This window comes from Lactuca serriola, chromosome 6 (assembly GCF_051521515.1).
Source record: "Lactuca serriola cultivar US96UC23 chromosome 6, Lser_US96UC23_V15, whole genome shotgun sequence".
NCBI classification, from domain to species: domain Eukaryota; kingdom Viridiplantae; phylum Streptophyta; class Magnoliopsida; order Asterales; family Asteraceae; genus Lactuca; species Lactuca serriola.
This window is the reverse complement of record NC_136413.1, coordinates 63,255,950-63,276,766: the sequence shown is the minus strand read 5'-3', so window position 1 is coordinate 63,276,766 and position 20,817 is coordinate 63,255,950. Positions and strand designations below refer to the sequence as shown.

The 20,817-nt window shown below is 32.5% G+C and overlaps 2 protein-coding genes across 4 annotated transcripts; one reads left to right on the top strand and one right to left on the bottom strand.

Moving 5' to 3' along the window:
• Positions 1-224: 224 nt before the first annotated feature.
• LOC145058763 (lysM domain receptor-like kinase 3) lies at positions 225-19,067 on the top strand. Of its 3 annotated transcripts, none has more exons than XM_079006664.1 (2): positions 225-1,731; positions 18,647-19,067. In XM_079006664.1, exon 1 carries the CDS (start codon positions 360-362, stop codon positions 1,725-1,727), a length of 1,368 nt encoding a protein of 455 aa, XP_078862790.1. In that variant the 5' UTR covers positions 225-359; the 3' UTR covers positions 1,728-1,731; positions 18,647-19,067. The 3 variants fall into 3 exon arrangements, with proteins under 3 accessions (XP_078862790.1, XP_078862789.1, XP_078862791.1); XM_079006663.1 differs by having other exon boundaries at positions 18,666-19,066; XM_079006665.1 differs by lacking the exon at positions 18,647-19,067 and adding an exon at positions 3,868-4,001.
• Positions 1,876-3,960, bottom strand: LOC145058764 (uncharacterized). Its single transcript, XM_079006666.1, has 5 exons — positions 3,823-3,960; positions 3,591-3,738; positions 3,007-3,494; positions 2,873-2,929; positions 1,876-2,159 (listed from the first exon to the last, which is right to left on the bottom strand). The coding sequence occupies exons 1-5, from the start codon at positions 3,958-3,960 to the stop codon at positions 2,040-2,042; spliced, it is 951 nt and encodes a 316-aa protein (XP_078862792.1). The 3' UTR covers positions 1,876-2,039.
• Positions 19,068-20,817: the final 1,750 nt, after the last annotated feature.

Below are 20,817 nucleotides of genomic sequence, written 5' to 3'. Positions count from 1 at the left end.
TTTGTTTGTTTTTTTATATTTTGTAATTCTTGTTTAAATGTTCTATTAGTCTTTCCTTCTTGCTAAGATCGACTCTTCTTTCTTAAAAAAAATAATAATAATAAAAAAAAAAAAAAAAAAAAGACTATTTATTACAGTTAATCCAATTATTTAACTTCGTTGACTCGTTGTCACTTCTAAGTTGGGCCCATTCTACTTTACAGATATAACCATTAACAAACTAATCCCCAACCCCCCACAATTTATACAGCTCGACTACATTTCCCAATTCCACCCATTCTCAAACACGATTACGCTTGATGAATCCTTCAACCAATCAATTAGGGTTTTGATTCTCTAAATCAGTTGCTGATCATCATATGTGCAGAACAAAAATGGCGGTGGACGCAGCTGATCCCAATATAACAAGGAGGAGGAGCTCTAGAAGGACGCAAACAACCACGCCGGAAACTCCGACTCGATCATCGAGTAAATCTGAAACACGTCTTCATCCATCAACGAGTAATGTTACAAGCAGTAGCTACAGCTACGGAGGTGGCACCAGTTCAAGTTACAGACTCGGCAGCTCAATTGCAACCGCAGAAGCTTCCGTTTCCTCCAGAACATCGCTTTCCAGCCTCCGTAATTCCTTGCCGGAAAACACTCACATCTACGATTTCTCGGAGATTCGTTCCGCTACCAATAACTTTCTAGCAAAACGGTTTTCTTCTTCATCGTCGTCGCCGTCGTGGCGGTGTTCTCTTCGCGGTAAGGAAGTGGTTGTTTTTCAACGGAAGTTTCGCCGTTCGATACAGGAATCTGAATTGCGAGAGAAGTTATCTGTTATTTACAGAAGCCATCACATGAGCATAATTAAGCTGCTTGGAGCGTCGATTTCAGGTGATCATATTTACCTGGCTTACGATTTCATGCCCGGCGGCAACCTCGCGGATTGTTTGCGTAATAAGAGAAATCCTGAGTTTACGGTGTTGTCGACATGGATGTCACGGATGCAAATCGCGACGGATTTATCCTCTGGTTTGGATTATATTCACAATAATGCCGGTTTGAAAATCAATTTAGTTCATAAATATGTAAAGTCCAGTAGCGTAATTGTCACTGAGCCATCGTTCAACGCTAAGATCTGTCACTTTGGCACGGCGGAGTTGTGCGGAGAGACGGTGGTCGAGCCAAAAATCGTAAAAGATGACAAAAGAAGCGGCGAGATCCAAGAGGTTGTTTCGCCGGAATCTTCGCCGCCGACGAATTTAACGAGATCTAACAGTCGAGCTTTGCAATTTGAAGGAATTAAAGGATACATGGCGCCGGAGTTTCGTGGTCTCGCAACACAGAAATCCGACATATACGCATTCGGCGTTGTGATTTTGGAGTTGATATCAGGTGAAGAACCGGTGAAGTATAAGTTCGATAAGGAGAAGGGGAACCACGTTAAGACTTCGATTGTGGATACCGCAAAATTTGCGGTGGAAGGCGACGGCGGAGATGAGTCGGAAGTTGAATGGAGACTCAGACGGTGGGTTGATAGGCGGCTGAAGGATTCGTTTCCGGTGACGGTGGTTGAGAAGTTGACCCGAATAGCGTTGGATTGTGTGGATGAGGATCCGAATAAACGGCCTAACATGAGCCGCGTGGCGGGTAAAATCTCAAAATTGTATTTGGATTCAAGAAAATGGGCGGATACTATTCAGGTTCCCACCGATTTTACGTCTTCATTTGCCCCAAGGTGATTCGGTAAGAGCTTTAACTTCTTTCAAATTCAATTTGATTTTAAGTTTGTTAACTTTAGAAATAATTCGATTATAGTCTTCTAATTTATTAGAATTCATTATAAGAAATGTAATAGAGAGAAAATTAATATACCATTTCATAATCATGTCAAACAAAAGCTAACTTTACTATTAAAAAAAGAAAAACCTTCATCACATTGCACTGTCAAAAAGGTAGTAATCTTGGACTCTAATAACTAATAAGACATCTAATACTATTTTCTAAGGCTTCAACAAAAAAGAAAAAGTTAGGTTTGTACTATAATTCTACTTCTATAGTTTAATCTTCAATTGTCGTTTCCTTGGATATGGATGTGTCACCGAAAGCTCCTTAACTCGACGTAGGATATGATTTGGTATCGTCGCGGAAGCATTGCCTTTTACCCATTCACCCTACACAAATCGTTAAATTTGATGTAAATCAGATACACAACAATCAGTCTGACAGACATAGTTCAGTCTGTCAGACATACATAGACAAAAAGGACATCTCCCAAGTCAATCTACATTGGAATTAACTTTCATGTCAATCCACATTGGAATTAAAACTTTCATACACATCAGTCTACATTAGTCTGAAATCATCCACACTAGATCGACTCTGACAGACATGAGTGACAGAAGGACCAAGTTCCAAAGTCAATCCACATTGAAATTAGAACTTTCATACACATCAGTCCGAAATCATCCACTAGACAGACACTGATAGACATGAGTGACAATGACAGTTGACAGAAGGACCAAGTTTCCAAGTCAATCCACATTGAAATTAAAACTTTCATATACATCGGTCCATAATCATTCACACTAGATCAACACTGACATACATGATTGCCCAACAGTGACGCGAAACCGACAGAGACATAGACAGTGACAGAAAGACAACAGAGTAGTGACAGAAAGATAAAGTTCCCAAGTCATTCCACACTGGAATTAAAATTTTCACATATAACATGATATACACATTGGAATTAAAACTTTTTCGCCAATTGTAATAAGATGCACAACAGTCTTGTAGGTGTTAGGCGACAGATGTATGAATCTAATCCACACTTGAATTAAAACTCTTGAACATAAATTGCTAAAAGTAATTTCCTTCAGCATACCTTTAGTTTAACACATGGTGATTTGCAGCTTGCTCTCAAAAGATTTCGCCATTTATCCTAAAAAAAAAAAGAAAAAAAAAACAAATTACAACATGAAACAAATTTGAAAATATTTTCACAAAACCAAAAGCTACCTTCAAATCCACCGATGATCGGTGATGAATCGATGAGAAAAACAACCGTTTAATCTCCGTCCATTTCCCAACACCAAGTTGAGAAACTCCGTCACACAGCTTCAAAACCTCAGGCACCGACCACGACTTATGCCTCTTTCTTCTCCCGACATTACACTTTTCACTCTTTTTCCCAATATTCAAATCATCATCATAAACAGCAACAAAGCTTCTATACTTCAACGATTCATCATCTCCATATCCATACCAAAACGATTTCAAATAATCATAAGTTGCAGGCTTCCCCCTCTTCACATTCCTACCTCTCGGTTTCGTTTTAAATCTAAAAATCCTAGCCAACGGATTAACTTCTCCGGTGGTGGTGGTGGTAGTACTGGTCTTCGACTCCATCTTGTCCGGCATGCTTGTTTCATCGTTATTAACAAAATCCAAAAGGTAATCGTCGAATTCGAATACGTCCGGAAGACTAATACTATCCACCACATCAGCTAATTAAATTACAACGTTTAATTAGAACTAGAACAGATTAAGTCATCATTTCAAATACAAAAATACAAATAAGAAAAATGTTAAGATTGAGTTACCATGAGTAGAAGAATCATAAACACATTTGTGTAAACTGAAAGCATCGGAGCTAAGAACTCCGTCAATCACGTCGCTGAAATTAGGCAAACGATCTACTTTCGGTAACTCAGTTTCTAGCGCTGTGAAAATCGATTCGTATTCTTCAATCTGAAAATAATCGTAATACGACGATTAATCAATGTGTAAGATTGTTAATGGATATATGGAGGGAAGAAGAAGATGAATGCTTACATAGTCGTTTGAGGATTCTGAGTACTCCATTGTTGGTGTTATCAGAGGTTCGGTAGCATAAACACGAAGGAATTGCAGGATGTGAAGAAGAAGACGATGATGGAGAAAAGGGTGTGAGGATTGTGGATTGTGGGGCATAGACGTAGACGGACATGAGATTGTTTTAAATTTTAAAATAGTATAATTGGCGTCCGGTTGTTTGACGTGTAAGTGGCCCCACCACCACACCCCTAACCATGCAGAATTCTGTTTCCAACTTGCTTCCCTCTCTCAGTCTCTCTGCCTTTGCGAATTTCCATAAAACATATACATATTGTCTTGTTCTTTTACTTTGTGAAGATCGATAAAATTTTAAAAAAGAAAATATCAAATTATGGGAGTGTTTGGATATGGGTTTAAAAAAAATTTGAAAAATGAGTTTTTTTAAAATTGTTTGGATTAATTTACGTGGTAACAAATATTATAATTGAGATAAATATTTTTAATATTGTAGAAAGCATAATATAAAAATAACTAAAAAGAACAAAGATGACTATAACAAGAAAAACAAAAGATATGACTTTTGAAATAATATGAAAACCTAAAGAAACAATACATCTTTTTTTTTTGTTTTTCTTCATACTCATTGGATTAGGATAAGTGTCATAAGAAATAATTGGCAATAAATAAAGTGGTAGGAGAATAAAGTAAAAATCAATTTAATTTTCCAAAATGAATATATATTTGAAAGCTTTTTCAATGATTTTTTCAAATCAAACAAAGCTTTTTCATACAAGCTTCACGGTTAGAGTTTTTTTTTTTTTTTTCACAAATTTGTATTATTTTTTTTCATTTATTTATTGCATATACTCATATAATTGTTATTGGCCAGCCATAAAAAAAACAATATGAAAAACTCCCGTATAATTTGTATCTGTATAGTTTTTTATTTTGGTGAGGATGAAACTTTACGATAAAGTTTTCATATTGTTGATGATGTTCTTAGAAGGTGTTTGTATTATTATTATTATTATTATTATTATTTTATGGTATTTCAAATGTGTTAATGAATTTAGATTTAGATAGATTTTAAATTTGGATAATTTCAAATTCTTCAAAACAAACGCCCACTTATAGATTTTTTTGGGATTATTTGTTGCCTACATTATTTGTGTTAATGGAAAATATATTAATGATTGTGCTTTAAATCTTTATTTTTTTAGTTTTAACCTTAAATATTTTTATTTTGGATATATAATATTTAATGTAAAATATATGAATGAATTATGTTTTAAATTTTTTTTTTATTATAAGTTTTATCAAGTAATAGATAACACAAATAAAAATATAATCAAAATTGATGCATAAAGACTTTAAAAATAAAAAATAAACAATAATTATGGGACGGAAGAAGTATAATATAAAGTTGGTTGCATTTTAAGCTTATGTGCAATGTAATTCATAGTAGTGATTCTAGAATTGCATAAAGAAATACAGCTTCATTTGGTCTTGAATATCACATTAGACCAACATTTAGAAAAAAAAAATAATAATAATAACACTAAAAGTATATATAATATTTCTTGATATATGTCAACATCAAGCTTCCAATATCTTAATGAGTGGGCCTAGAAACAATATTATACTGGGATTTGAGGTTATAACTGAAAAGTCTATATATGAATATAACCTCCTTAATCCTATTCTTTATGGAAGCTTCTTTATTAATTTCTGGCCCATAATTATGCACAAAAGTTGTTAAAAAAAATAGTAAAAGAGAATAGGTGAATGCCTAATAATCCCAGTTTTTTTAACTTGTAGTGGAGATGACCTAAACACTAAAGTCCGAATTATAAGTTCAATTTAATTGGATGCTATATCTATAAAGTAATTCGATCCGAATTATAAGTTCGATCCGAGGGGCAAATCCAACCGAATTGTAATTGGATCGGATCGAATCGGATTTGAATTTAGTTTGGACAATTCGGATCCATGTTTTGAAAACCGAAATCAATTTGAATTTACTTGTTTGGATTAGATCAAACCGATCCATCCAAACGAACACCCCTAGTTGAAATATAATGTTTTCATGTGTTGTTGGTTGAAAAAGATGAAAGAGAAAGAAAAGAAAAAAATTGATATGGAAATGATGTGGGAGATGAGTTGAATGGATTATGAGGGGTGAACTCCCACCATCCTTAGGCTAGAGGGTATGGAGCGGGAAAGAAGGGAAATGAACATTTCCCTCACTCTCTCTTCTTGGAACACCATACTGAGTGTGATGGAAGATGTGTGCGGGAAAAGAGTGAGGGGAGTCTATCCCTCACTCTCTCTCCTCGTGTGATTGATTGTTTTTTTTAAATTTTTTTAATATTAATTGAATTATATATCTATTAAAAAATTATAAAAATATAACAAAATTCATGGTTTTTAATTCTCAACAAAATGAATATAACATCTGTATAAAATATATTTTCTTTAAAAAATAAAAAATAAAAGGTAGTGAAAGGTAACTATTTTTTATCTTTTGGTGAGAAAAAGTTGATGTAACATTTAAAAAGTGAGATTTTTTCCATACATATCTTTTGGTCTTACACATTTAATGTGTCCATGTCTATTCACTGCGGTGTAGTTTAATTAGGTTTTATAAGTTCAATTTAATTGGATGCTATACAAGGTTCTAAATGGTGTGAGGCGTGCCGTGGCGGCAAGGTCAAACCTCAAACTTAACGAGCCATGGCGTTTTTCAAGACGTGATGTAAGGCGACGATTTTGTATTAATTTAAAATTATATTACCACATAAATATAAATTTATATTAAATATAAATTTATATTAAATATAACTACTTTTTAGAAGTGTTAGATCAATAACTAATAACAAAAAGTTAACAAAAACCACAATACTTGTATCTCCGATTTGAAAAGACATAATAAATAGCAAAAAACTGTGTCTCAAACGAAAAAACACGCGCAATAACACGTCATAACGCGCCATGGCGCGCCATATCACGCCTAACAGCAATGTTATCAAGCTTTTCGTAACGGCGAAGCCACGCCTCATGTCATGGCGCGCCTTGACGCGCGCCATGGCACGCCTTTTAGAACATTGATGCTATATCTATAAAGTAATCATAATATGCTCATTTAAATCGGTTTTTGGTTATTCGATTTCATGTTATTTTGTTTGTTTGGTTAATGGATAGACTAAATTCATTTATAATTCTAGAAATTTAGAATTTTCCTTTGATATGCATCCACTGTAACATTAACTTAGTATTAAAAACACATCTCTAACATTATAAATTTTTTGTTGATTTTTTTTCAACGACAAGATTTTATTGAGAAATATGCATGATGCTAGAAAAAATTACAAATAATTTAAAATTACATATAAATTTTTTAACCAATCAACCTATCGAATATGCTTCCAAGGAAATAAATAAAAATAGAATATAATATTGTTGTAAAGGACATCATTCATCGGCTTTTTAATATGAAACACATTTGTATTGGACGTGTTCGGCAAAACTAACTGGTAGCGAGTAGTTTGTAGCTAGTAACGGGGTAACTTGTAGTTTGTCGTTTTGTTAAACATTATGTGAAGTAGGTTTTGGATTTGGAGCATTTTATTTAAACTAAACACTAGAAGCTTGTAGTGCCAAACAAGGTCTCCTGTTCAAAACGAAACATTTTGTCAAACGGTAAAAGCTAGAAGCTCTCAAACAATTTCAAACATTTTGTGCCAAACACGTCTTATATGTTTTAACATTTGACTACTTGCAAATTAGACTATTTCAAAGTAAATTTTATATCTATAAAAATATTAATCTAACTATTTATTCGGTTTAGTAGAAATATTTAGAAATTAATCAAATCATTTTCATTCATTTAACCAAACAAATAACTCAAATTAAGAAAATATATATTTATAAAAAAAGGTTAATTTCATGAATAACCCGAATCATATAAAACCTAAATCTGAGTTATTCGGTTTTTGTCATGTTCTTTTCTTCTTTGAATATATCGGAAAAAGGTTTTAAAAGTAAAAGGGAAAATGAATTGTAAGGGTAACAAAGTATTAGAGTTGTACAAAAAAATATCATTGAAGTTTTTTTTGTACACATATCACCAATCAACTATAACTTTTGTACACATATGACCATTAAACTTCACCTTTGTTCAAAAAATACCATTATATTACCGATAATAATAAGTCATTAGCCACGTAGCATGCCACGTGGCTGCTAACGTGGATTTTACTGTTTATTATGTACACATTATACCATTAAACTATTTTTTGTACACATTATACCATTAAACTTTTTTTGTACACATTTTACCATTAAACTTTTTTTTGTACATATTTTACCATTAATGTTATATAATTTATTGAAAAAAAATATCATTTCAAAAAAATAGATATCATTACATAAAAGTAGGTTTCCCATCATCTGATGTGGATTTTACTGATTTTCTAAATTTTAGTAAACTTATCATTATAAGTCATTTACCTATCGGTAAACAACGACAGAATTTCAATGCACTTTTTTAATCATCAACCATAATCAAGAAGAGGGAGATTATAATAAGGTAACATGTACAAAATGTTTCATGATTTTATAAATGTGCCTCAAACGTAGTTTCCTAAGAAGATGACTTATAAGAATATGTTTACTAGACATTAACTAAAATAATGAACAATTGAGTATTTCTTCGCCGCTCCAGATAAAAGTCTCAAGTTCAAACCTTGTGGGTTTCAATTGATGTATGACCAACATAAATTCACAATGTAGTTGTAAAAGAAAATCCTTAGTATCATTGTAAAAAACAAACCGTTTCCCTCAAACCTTACAAAATCAGGGAGTCACAATAGGTGATGGAAAAACCATTTTATGTAAAATATGTATTTTTTGAAATGATATTTTTTGAATAAATTATATAAGATTAATGGTAAAATGTGTACAAAAAGTTTAATGGTAAAATGTACACAAAAAAAAGTTTAATAGTATAATATATACAAAAAATAGTTTAATGGTATAATGTGTACATAATATACAATAAAATCCACGTCAGCAGCCACATGGCATCAGCCACTTGGCATGCCACGTGACATGTTACGTGGCTGGTGACCTATTATTACCGGTAACATAATGATATTTTTTGAACAAAGGTGAAGCTTAATGGTCATATGTGTACAAAATCTATAGTTGATTGGTGATATGTATACAAAAAAAAAAATTCAATGGTATTTTTTGTACAAGTCTAATACTTCGTTACCCTTACAAGTCATTTTTCCAAAATAAAATTGATTATTGGTATCGTTAAAAAAAATATCTTTATAAAAAAGGTTAATTTCATGAATGGGTAAGACTTAGAAACTTTTTTTTTTCACGAAACACCATTATTTAAAAAAAAAATACTATCAGAAGATAAGCAAACTTAAACTTTGTGTTCATAAAATACAATTATTTTAATGGTATTTTATGAACGAAAACATTAAACAAATAGTTTGTTACATATTTATGGTTTTTTAGAACAATGGTGTTTATATAAAAACAAAATAGTCTGTTACCAACTATAACTAAAAAAAACATAACTCTTGATGCTAAAATATAATGTATTCGTTGAATTATAATTTTTTTTTTTTTGAAAAAACATTATCGATTCATTGCAAAAACCATGAGTAACATATTAAAGGGGTGTTTGGATTAGCTTATTAGCTTATTACTTATTAGCTTATTTATGGTGGGAATAAGCAATAAGCAATAAACATTGGGAGAGATGCTTATTAAAATTAGCTTATTTAGCTTAATAAGTTGAATTTTATCCAAACACTCAATGTTAGCTTATTGTAGAAATAAGCAATAAGTACCTCTTTTTTTCCTATCCAAACACCCCCTAAGACTATAGACCTGAATATGATGTATCTATTTCATGCTGACCAATGCACCCGTAACACATTTTCTTTAAAAAATATTTCTTCCTCGTTATTGGATGCATGTCTCCTATTAGATAAAAGTCTGAAACAAATTTCAAAGAACGAGTGAATTTAAAAGAAACCCAAAACTTACGTCAATATATTCTAAACATAAAAGTTGTTCCATCTCGTTTTTTTAGAACGATAGTCCAAAACTAAAGTTTGTGGGATTTGAACCAAACACAAGTTGTGTCTCCTAGTATTTTTTTTTGAACGACTAAATTATAAAACAAAATAAAACAAAAACAACCTAACAAGGAGCTAGAAAAAACAATTACAAAGAGTTATGAAACATTGAGTTTTGTAACCACAACGTCCAAGATATGGTACTACTACTACATCTATGAGAAAACCACTACGAATGTAAAAAAATGTTATAAAAAATGGAGCTTCTCTTCAACTTAATGTCTTGGAACACAACTACATTTCGAAACATCCAAATCGTTGTAAGAACAATGACCTCCACCGCCTTCTTCTTTGACTGCAACACGTATTCGAATCCACCCAACTGCAAAGCTCATCAACATTATTGAACAAAGGAAAAGGTAAATCAAGCCACTTGAACACTCTTCTCCAAACATTCCTGACAACTTCACAGTAAACAAACACATGATGGGAATCCTCCACATGTAAGTCACATGAAGGACAAAGAATTGAAGGAATATCAACATTTCTCGCCACCAAGTTTACCAAGGTAAGAATCATATTCAACAACACCCGCCATAAGAGGATATTTACTTTTAAATGGACTAAACGACACCAACGAGTGACACCTCCACCATCATTCAACAAAATATTATCAATATTGTATCGCATGGAATTAACCACATAAGTATCATCCGGGCCTAATTCCCACTCCCATCTATCGGACACCTGAGACAAACAAGACAGAAGATACGAGAATCGCCTAGTATCTAGTCATAGTGGGTGTTTGAGATTTTGTTTAAAAATAACTTATTGATTTTTTGATTTTTTGAAAAACCAATAAGTTAAAAGAAGTGTTTGACAAAGTGAAAAATACTTTTAAAATAATTTTTTATCAAACTTTCAAAAAAGAGATTTTAATGAGTTATGATTTCTAACTTTTCAAGATCTTTTTATAACCTTTTGGGTTGTAAAACCTTAAATACCCCTTAGGGAGGATGGAGTAGGGAACAGGATGGAGATCGGGTTAGGTTGGTACCGGCGGTACCGCTAAGGTGTGGTACCGTCACCGGTTAGAGCAGCAGGTTAGACAATTTAGTGCTCTGCAACGGGTTATTTAATATGTGACCTCTTGTTCAATGCATGAAGAACTGTTGCTTTCTTTTGCTTTTAAAGATAATCTTTACAGAAAGATACAAGGGAGATGAAAGAAATGGGTGGGTGAAGATCGATTGAAATTTAGGGTTTGATTTTGATGATTTGAAGGAGGTAAAGAAAGAAAAAAAAAACCCTAGCTTGTTGCGTCGAAGAAGATAGACGCCTCTGTCTTTGAAATCCTATAATCACTTTGTTTTTTCACTATGTGTGTTTGATTTAATTTTGGATGAAAAGTGTCCTCAATGCTTTTGGGGGAGATTTACAACTGTTTTTTAAGATAAATTTATTTAGTTGGACTTGTGTTTTTGTGAATGATTATCTCAATTGTTTATAAAATACATAATTAATTGGGAAAATGACTCTTGAGGGTAATTAACTTTTGCGTTTGTACTCATTTGGTCCCTTTTCTTTTTTTTGTATTCAATATACCATCGAACTTGTTGTTGGTGTTTACCATAGCCCTTTTGACCGGCTTTTGACCTGTGATAGCCGGTCAAAGGGTTATGGTGAACACAGACAACAAGTTCGATGGTATATTGAGTACAAAAAAAAGAAAAGGGACCAAATGAGAACAAACGCAACAGTTGGTTACCCTCCTGATTCATTTTTCCTTTACTCATTTACAACAAATCTCACATCATTTCCTACTGATATTAATGACTTTTATGAGATTCATTCTTGCTTCTCTTCAAAACATAACCTACGAAAGGACATTATTCATACATGTACAACTTTGTAATGCACTTGAATATTTATTAGGGGAATCTTGACTAAGCAGGCGCATTTCATGACTACATTTACATTTCCAATCAAATGATTTATCGTATCATGGATTCTAGACAAGTCTACAAACGAGTGGAATCACAAGTGCTATGATTTTTGAGTTTACTTAGCTTTAAGATCGAACTCATGGGATAAGATACAACACCAGTATGTACAATACACCATTGTATTGTACATACTGATGTTGTATCTTATCCCATGAGTTCGATCTTAAAGCTAAGTAAACTCAAAAATCATAGCACTTGTGATTCCACTCGTTTGTAGACTTCTCTAGAATCCATGATACGATAAATCATTTGATTGGAAATGTAAATGTAGTCATGAAATGCGCCTGCTTAGTCAAGATTCCCCTAATAAATATTCAAGTGCATTACAAAGTTGTACATGTATGAATAATGTCCTTTCGTAGGTTATGTTTTGAAGAGAAGCAAGAATGAATCTCATAAAAGTCATTAATATCAGTAGGAAATGATGTGGGATTTGTTGTAAATGAGTAAAGGGAAAATGAATCAGGAGGGTAACCAACTGTTGCGTTTGTTCTCATTTGGTCCCTTTTCTTTTTTTTTGTACTCAATATACCATCGAACTTGTTGTCTGTGTTCACCATAACCCTTTGACCGGCTATCACAGGTCAAAAGCCGGTCAAAAGGGCTATGGTAAACACCAACAACAAGTTCGATGGTATATTGAATACAAAAAAAAAGGGACCAAATGAGTACAAACGCAAAAGTTAATTACCCTCAAGAGTCATTTTCCCTAATTAATTTGATAAATAGTTAAATAATCAATTTTGTGTAATTAATTTTGTATGGATTATTTTATCGAATAATTAGTTTGACAACAACCAATTTGTTTGTCAAATTAATTTAGATTTTTTTGTCTTAAATTAGCAAAAGTTTATTTTTAAAGAAAAAGATGTTATGCTTTATTTTATTTTATATTTTTTTAATTTCATTAAATAAAAAATAGTGATATCACAAAATGATTAAATGGGTTACGGAAAATAAAGTTTTTATATATTGTGAGTTGAGAAAAAAGATGGAAGAGAGATGAGAGATAAAAACGAATGTGACAATGTGTTGGAAGGGAGTTCTTCACTGACACATCGGTTTTTCTTTCTCATCTCTTTTCCAACTTTCTCAAACCACAACACATGAAAACTTTATATTTTTCTCAACCCACTTACTTTTAAATTCTAAAACAAACACAACTAATAAAAATTATACAAAACTAATTTACAAAATATTAAAAATATACAAACTAATTTAAAAACATACAAAATTATTTTGGTACAAATCTTAAAGCTAGATGTAAAAGTCCTCAATGCATTAAGAGTAAAGGGTTGAAGTAGGTGCATCAACCAATTACAGAGCACAAATTCATTCAACCCGTCGGTGACGGTACCACCGCCTGGTGGTATCACCGGTGCCATCCTATCCCATCGCCCAAATCGCATACGACTCCATCTTCCCTTAAAAGATTTATAAGTTAAAAGACAAACACTTTTATATTTAACAACCTAGAACTCATGATCAATAGTATTATTGTTGTTTGTTCTCGAGATGTATATATAATATATTTTATTTTGTTTTTTTAACTTATATATAATCTTGATGCCCACAATATATATATATATATATATATATATATATATATATATATATATATATATATATATATATATATATAGACCGGATACATTTTTACTTGCATCACTTGTATTTAAAACCTCCATGACCTTTCAATTTCTTTCTAATAATTATTATAAATTGGTTAATAATATTAAATTAATTCAAAAACTATATTTTAATTATAAATTAACTAAACTACAATATTAAAATATTATATTTTACTTCTATTCATAAAATTATGACTTTTACCTTTTAACGTATCATAGTTAACTTATTAGTTTAGATATATTGTCGTACGTGGAAAATTGTCATTAAAAGTCACAAATTTTGTATAATTTATGATTTTTTGAAAAATATTTAAATTATTAATTTCAATATAATGTTAAATGGTAAGCTTAAATCAAAATTTCAGTTAAACTTGAAAAAATCGAGAGACTATTTTATAAACAGTTAAAAGTTATAAATTATAGTGTTAAACCTAAATTGTTATCCTAAATTAATAAAAAAAACATTAAACTATTTTTTATTATCATTCATAATTTTCAAATAAGTAACTTAAAAATAACATACAATAAAAATAGTTAAAAGTAATAGTGTATAAAAAATTATAATCTTATCTTTAAAAACAAAAAACAACGTTAATTGTTTTAAATAATTACAATCAAGGAAACTCACAATACTTATCAAATAAATTTTAAAAAAATTAAATTTCTGAAACCAAATTAAAATAATTAAGAGTTTCCATATATGTTATTTTAAATAATTTACAACAACAATAGTTAAAAGTAACATTATATATAAAAATTATATTGTTATCTTTAAACACAAAAATAATGTTTGATGTTTAAATAATTACAATGATAAAAATTAAAATCGTAAGCAAGTAAACTTTTTAAATTAATTAATTTTAACAACTATAAATATCATTAAACCATATATTATATCTAATATTATTCATTAGTAACCCACAGGTAGAGGTCATTGAGATAATTGAGATTATAGGATTTTAAAAGATGTCACTATTATCATATAACTCAAAACAAACAATGTTTATACCAACTTATTATAAGATTTATTATATAAGAGCTAACAACAACGTCATTGATATATTTAAAAACCATATATCTGTAAAGATTTCAAATATATTGTTGTATTCTGCACAAAATGCGGGTTTTCGCTTAGTTTTTTATAATTATGCTGAACATAAATGAAAATCATAAACCCTCTAAACATGACGAAAGAGTCATTATTATAATCATAATGATTATAAGGCATTCCAAATCTAAAAAATTGTTTTCTTCCAATTTTAAGATGAGTAATTTAGGTTTATTTCACTATTTCCTTGGTCTTAGAGTGATACATTAATAGATAGTACTTATTTTGTTTGAATAAATATATGTAATTATCTTCTTTCCTTTGTCGTTAGTAGTGATAATTTTAGTTTTCGAATATATATCTGCAAAATAAATAATAGCACTGACTGACTGAGGCTCATGTTTGACACGATTTGTTGAAACATATTTATCGGTTGTTCCCATGATGCAACAACCAAAGTAGTATGTACTGCCGAATTTGACCACTTGCTTGAAAAAATTCATCGGGATAGTATGCAGAGAAAATGAGACAAAACATATTCAATCTGGTATATATAGAATGAGAATCAAGTGTCTCTTTATGGCATGTTCAACACGCAACTTTTGGGAGCTTCTAGCTTTTAAGAAAAAGCCAGTTAAAAAGAAAAGCCTCGTTCGACGACAGGAGCGTTTAGCTTTTAGCCTAAACAAAACGCTCTAAAATCAAAAGCTACATGGAGTAGCTTTCAACCCCCTGTGGGGCATAGGTGTTGAAGTAAACCATACATAGAAGCTTGTAAACCCATTACACATTTATGCTTTTAAACTTACTAAGAGTTTGCTCCGTTTCCTATGTGGGACACATTCCAACAACCACTTTATTTGCTTACTTTATTTTTTAAATACTCATCTTTGAGTATCAATATATAATTTACACATTCTCCGTTTTGAACACAACATATATCGTTTCAAAGCTTTCACATATGAGAACATAACCCACTGAGGATTAGAAATATATATAATATATATTTATATTTAAATGTGTCCAAAGTTTTAATGAAAATATATATTTTTATTAAATTTCCCAACAATCCCCCACATGAATGGAGATCGATCTTTGCACATAAAGTTTCAATAAAAAATTTCCAACAGATGAATCCTGCATAGGATAGGTAGGTCTTACCCTTTGAACCCTCCCTTGAGAACTATACTTAGTCTCCTAGTTGCCCGTAGACACACGATGTCCTTGAACTGGGCTACCATTTATGTATAGAGCAATATAATTCACACGAGACTCTTATTGGTACCGAAATATAAACACTCGTGTATGAATCTGAATATAAACGCGGAATAACAACACAAATATTCGACCAGTAAAAACCAATTTTATTTTTTGGATTTTTCATTTAAGCACAATGATTCAAAAATAACAAATACTTTGAATCCTCTCCAATAACTCACAAAGAACTCTCAGATCTCTCCACAGAAACTCTCTATCACACAAAATACAATACAAATCATCAACTCTCAACTTATAAGAGCATCAAATATAAATACTAGTTTAACCTAACAAATCGTCAACTCTCAACTTAGATGAACAATGTGAATATATAATGTTTACTGAACTTCCGTTGTCCACATATATGATATGAATGAGGGTTTTACCGACCGAGCCTTTGATCACAAATGGTTCGGTTCCCTGATGGTCAGGTAGGATAGGATCATTCGGAGTGAAATCCAATCCTGCCCATTTTCTTTTCTTTGTCGGAAACTTGCTATCTCCGAACCGTAACATCATAACTTCTACGTCATACATCACCTCTTCTTTCTGGGCCTGCGAGACTTCTTTAGTTGGATCTGATTTGTTTCTTTCTTTTTCTCTTTTTAGTCCTTCGTAATAAGCATTCGCATGCCCCAACTTTTTATGAAAGTCACAATACTAATTCGGATCTCGAGGATACCTTTTTCTTGAGTTTTTCCACCATTATCTCTTATTGCCTCCTTCTGGGATCGCACGTCGTATGCTTCATTCTTATAACAATTTGTCTGGTTGTGATGTCTCTCTCGATCTCTTCATGTGGACCTCGAATGCCTTTCAGACCAGCTGGAGTTGTCATGAACCAGACTTTTGTGCAACAAACATGACTTTCTCTTTACGCTCTGTCATAATTGCTCTTCCTTTTTCCATGAGTATTTTTTCTGTGCTCTCCTTTTCTTGCCTTAGGAACCTGTTAACTTTTCTTAATAATTCCCCCGCATTGTTCCAATCTCGCCCACTAGCTTACAAAAAAGTTCTCCTTCTAATAGTCCATACAGGAAGGTCGCGATGATCATCGGATCATCCCTCTTGGGCATCTTCCTGCTTATCTCATTAAAACATTTGAAATAGACTTTTTTCGATTCTCTTTCTATTTGCTTACAGGAAAATATAACATGGGTTTGTTGCTGAAACCTCCGTGTTGTATGAAGCTATTGCAGAACGTTTGGCATATCTCCTCGAAGTTGCCTATACTTCTTGTAGGGAGACTTGTGAACTAGTAGCGAGATGACTCATCGAGGGTTCTTACAAATTATAGGCACTACAACTCTGTATATAAAGGAATCATCTTGATTGCTCACTGGAAGTTGGACACATTGATCATATGGATCTCTCATGCCATCATAAGGTTTCACCCTAGGCCCTTTCAAACCTACGGGGATGGGCATGTTATTTATGTCATTAGTGAACAGGTTCCTGAAATTTAGTTCCCCTAGGGCCCCATCATATTCCTTCCGGTTAACAACCTCATGTGAGTCCCTCGGCCTCTGGTCCTCCTGGGTTCTTTGTTGTTTATGTTCTTCCTTTGTTTCTTTTCCTACTGCTGTGCTCGAACGCCATATATGTATTGATACCCGACTGTCGTTATATCTTTCGCGTGCTTTAGTTTTTTCTCTATATATTTGTATCCCTTTCATGGCTTTGAACTTTTGGAAAGCTTTAAATTCCCTCATCTCCTACTCGTCGTGCATTCGTTCCTTCAAACCGACTTCATGAGGGGGAGCGTTTGATTCTCTTACTATTGTGGCTATCTGAGGCGTTTCACCATGAGCTTCTACCGATTGCATACTCGTGACCGGACTGGTGTTTACGTTGTTGATAGGGTATTCGTTAGTGACCATTTTTTGCATGGTCCCACAGGGTGGCGCCATGTGATGCCTATCAAGTTTTGGCCCTTGACGATGCTAAAGAGATGTAAGAGTGTGGGGTCCTGAGTCCTGAATAACAACACACAAGTGAGTCGTCCACCGGGAAAGTTCCCAGGAGAACACTCTGATGGTAAACTCATAAAGTTAGAGAAAGTTATCTTTAAAAGTGTAATTTGGTATGATGTTCTCTTCCCTTTTCCGACCCATCAGGGCTCTCTTTATATACTGGCTTTCCTCGGGAATTGGCGATCTGGGGTGCACAATGCATAGGAAGGTCTAATCCTCATTAATGCTCTTGTTATCGAAGGTATAAAAACGGTACTAAAGAGAGGTCATTAGTCATATCAGTTCGTTATCGATGAACTGTTAGGAGACTTAAGTATTGTACGATTTGCACTTTGTTAGGACCATTAGTTGTTCGTCCTGTTACTTGAATTTATCGCTTTTTCTTTCATCTGACATTGCATACCCGACTATGAATCCTCCTTCCAGCCTAACTTATTGGGCGATAGGCTCAATATTTGTGGTTCAGAAGCATATACCTCGGCGCTTTGGTATTTATGATCCAGAGGTATATACCGCGGTGACTCAGTATATACCTTATTAATTAAGAGGTTCATAAACATTACAAAAAGAAAAACATTGATATCAATTTTTGATATTTTCTTGGTAGCTCTTTTTCATTTGCCATAGTTACTTGGAACATGTGATAGGGGTACTATTTTCATGTGTTTTGGAATGGCCTTGGTTGATAGCTTCATTTTATTTACTTCTTTTTATAGTTTATTTTAGCATATTTCATTCGCATTTTAGTTAATTTCCATGCATATCTTCCTTCTTGTTATTTGATGACCATTTCGAGTACTTTCTAGTTTCTTGAGCATTATTGCAGTTTTTTTGGAGACTAGCAGAATAGGATTTTTGGGAGGCAATTGGACTTGAAGGGCAATGTGAATTTCAAGCTTGATGGCTATGGAGGTGATTCATGGAGTGGGCTTGTCAATTGCTTGAAGGCTTGGAAGATTTGAATTTTAAATTTGCAAGGCGCGAGAGAATTTTTAAGTGTGCGGAGATCAATGATCGGGAGTTTACGGAAGCTTTGAGTGATTTGGAGAGGCAATTTGGGCTCAAATTGATAAAATCTTGAAGAAAATGGGCTAGAGGAAGCCCAAAATCTGTCACACTCACGCGGAGTGGGCTTATCATTACTTGTATGTTTTTATTCATGAGTTTAAATGTGTTTGTGGTGATTAGTTGGCTAATTTCTTGATTAAGTAAAAGATCTTCAAATTAGCAAGCAACAAGTGATTTTTGTGTTAGTTTTACTTCACCCAATCATAAAAACATTTTCTCCAACATGATAGTGGAAGCTTTTGACTCCCCTTGGATTTGGTGACTTTTTAATTCTTAATGCTAGTTGACTTTCACTAATTACAATATTACATGCTTATTGGAATTAGTGACTTTGACTAAGGAAATTGTTATGAGCTTCTCTAACCATTTCAACAACTAAGAAAAGTCTAGGTAATCTCAAGCTCCTTGGATTACTATAACCAAATTAAGGATTTAAAACAAGTAGTGCACCATTGGATTCTAATGATATGTTCATCAAAAAGTTAAAGTGAGGAAACCTCAAGTCAACCATCTTTATCTTATTGATTTTACATCAAACTCTTGTTTTTGTTGAAATTGTTTATTTAAATCTTAGTTTAATTCTAGTTTGTTTCAAGTATTTCAAAACACCAAACCCCCCATTTTTATTTTTATTGTTTTTTTCTTTACAAGTATTTTTACAAGAGATTTTTCATAGAGTTATAAAATTGAACCAGTCTCCGTGGATTCGACCCCTTTACCACTATACACTATTTAATTAGTGTGAAAGATTTAGGGTTATTAATTTTGTTTTTGACATTTGATGATGAGTCGCAAGGGGTTTTATGAAAACAGTTTGGCAACGTTGATCAATACAACCATATCAACATCTAAAACTTAAACATATTAAATGCTTCCAACATGCTTTCACAAGTCTCTTAGCATCAAGATTGAAATAAGTGTATGTTAGAGTCGCTGAATCTTCATTAGAATCAGCAATTAGGTTCGAAAGAGTATATTTTCCCGATGAATAAGAACTAGTGGAAATAAAAATAGGAGAAGGTAAACAGATGGTAGTTTGTTGATATATTCCTCAACTTCTAGTTATTCTACGCTTTTGATCGTACGTACGATTGTGTCTTGATAAAAAAATTACACATAAATTTGTTTAATCTATAAGCTCTAATTGATACTATATATACACAAACACACTGGACATTGCAAAACCTCCTGTGAATGGATTGTGGTTCTCATTGACTATAAGATACAATACGACCTCTTACATGAGAAACGAACGCCATGATAAATAACCCTTGCAAAGGAAGTGGATGATCTCCGGTTTGTGTTAATAGTTGCTTAGGAAACGATGTGTCTATAAATAATCCTCGTGAAGACCACAAGTTATAATTAGCGAGAGCATACTACAATTTAAATTATTACGAAGTTAGTGACCGTTTTGAGGTGGTACCGTGAGAAGTTCATGAGGTAGACTTTTTCACTATATTCTAAATGAGCAAATTCATGTTAGACCATTCACTTTCTTTATCTTACGAATGGCTTCGGTATCACTTGCATCAAGCTACCAAAGGAGGATGAGGTTGATATGTAATTGTGAAATCTCAAGGTGTCAATGTGACGTTGAAGCTCTATTATTTACCTCTTGGACTCCCTTGAACTATTATATATATATATATATATATATATATATATATATATATATAATTTGCACATTTAAAGGGGCGCATAACAAATATCTTGATAGCAAGTGTAACAGACTCATATTTTGTGTTGTCTTTTTATATGATAAGACGAAAGACTCTAAACATTTCAGATGAATAGACGTGGAACTAACTTTACAAGGCTACAAATATTTGATGCTTAAAATGCACGACAAGTTGAAAGATACACAACTTCGAACAGAAGGAAGCTTGGTTACAGTAAATAAAGAAGAACACAAAAAATTAGTTTTGA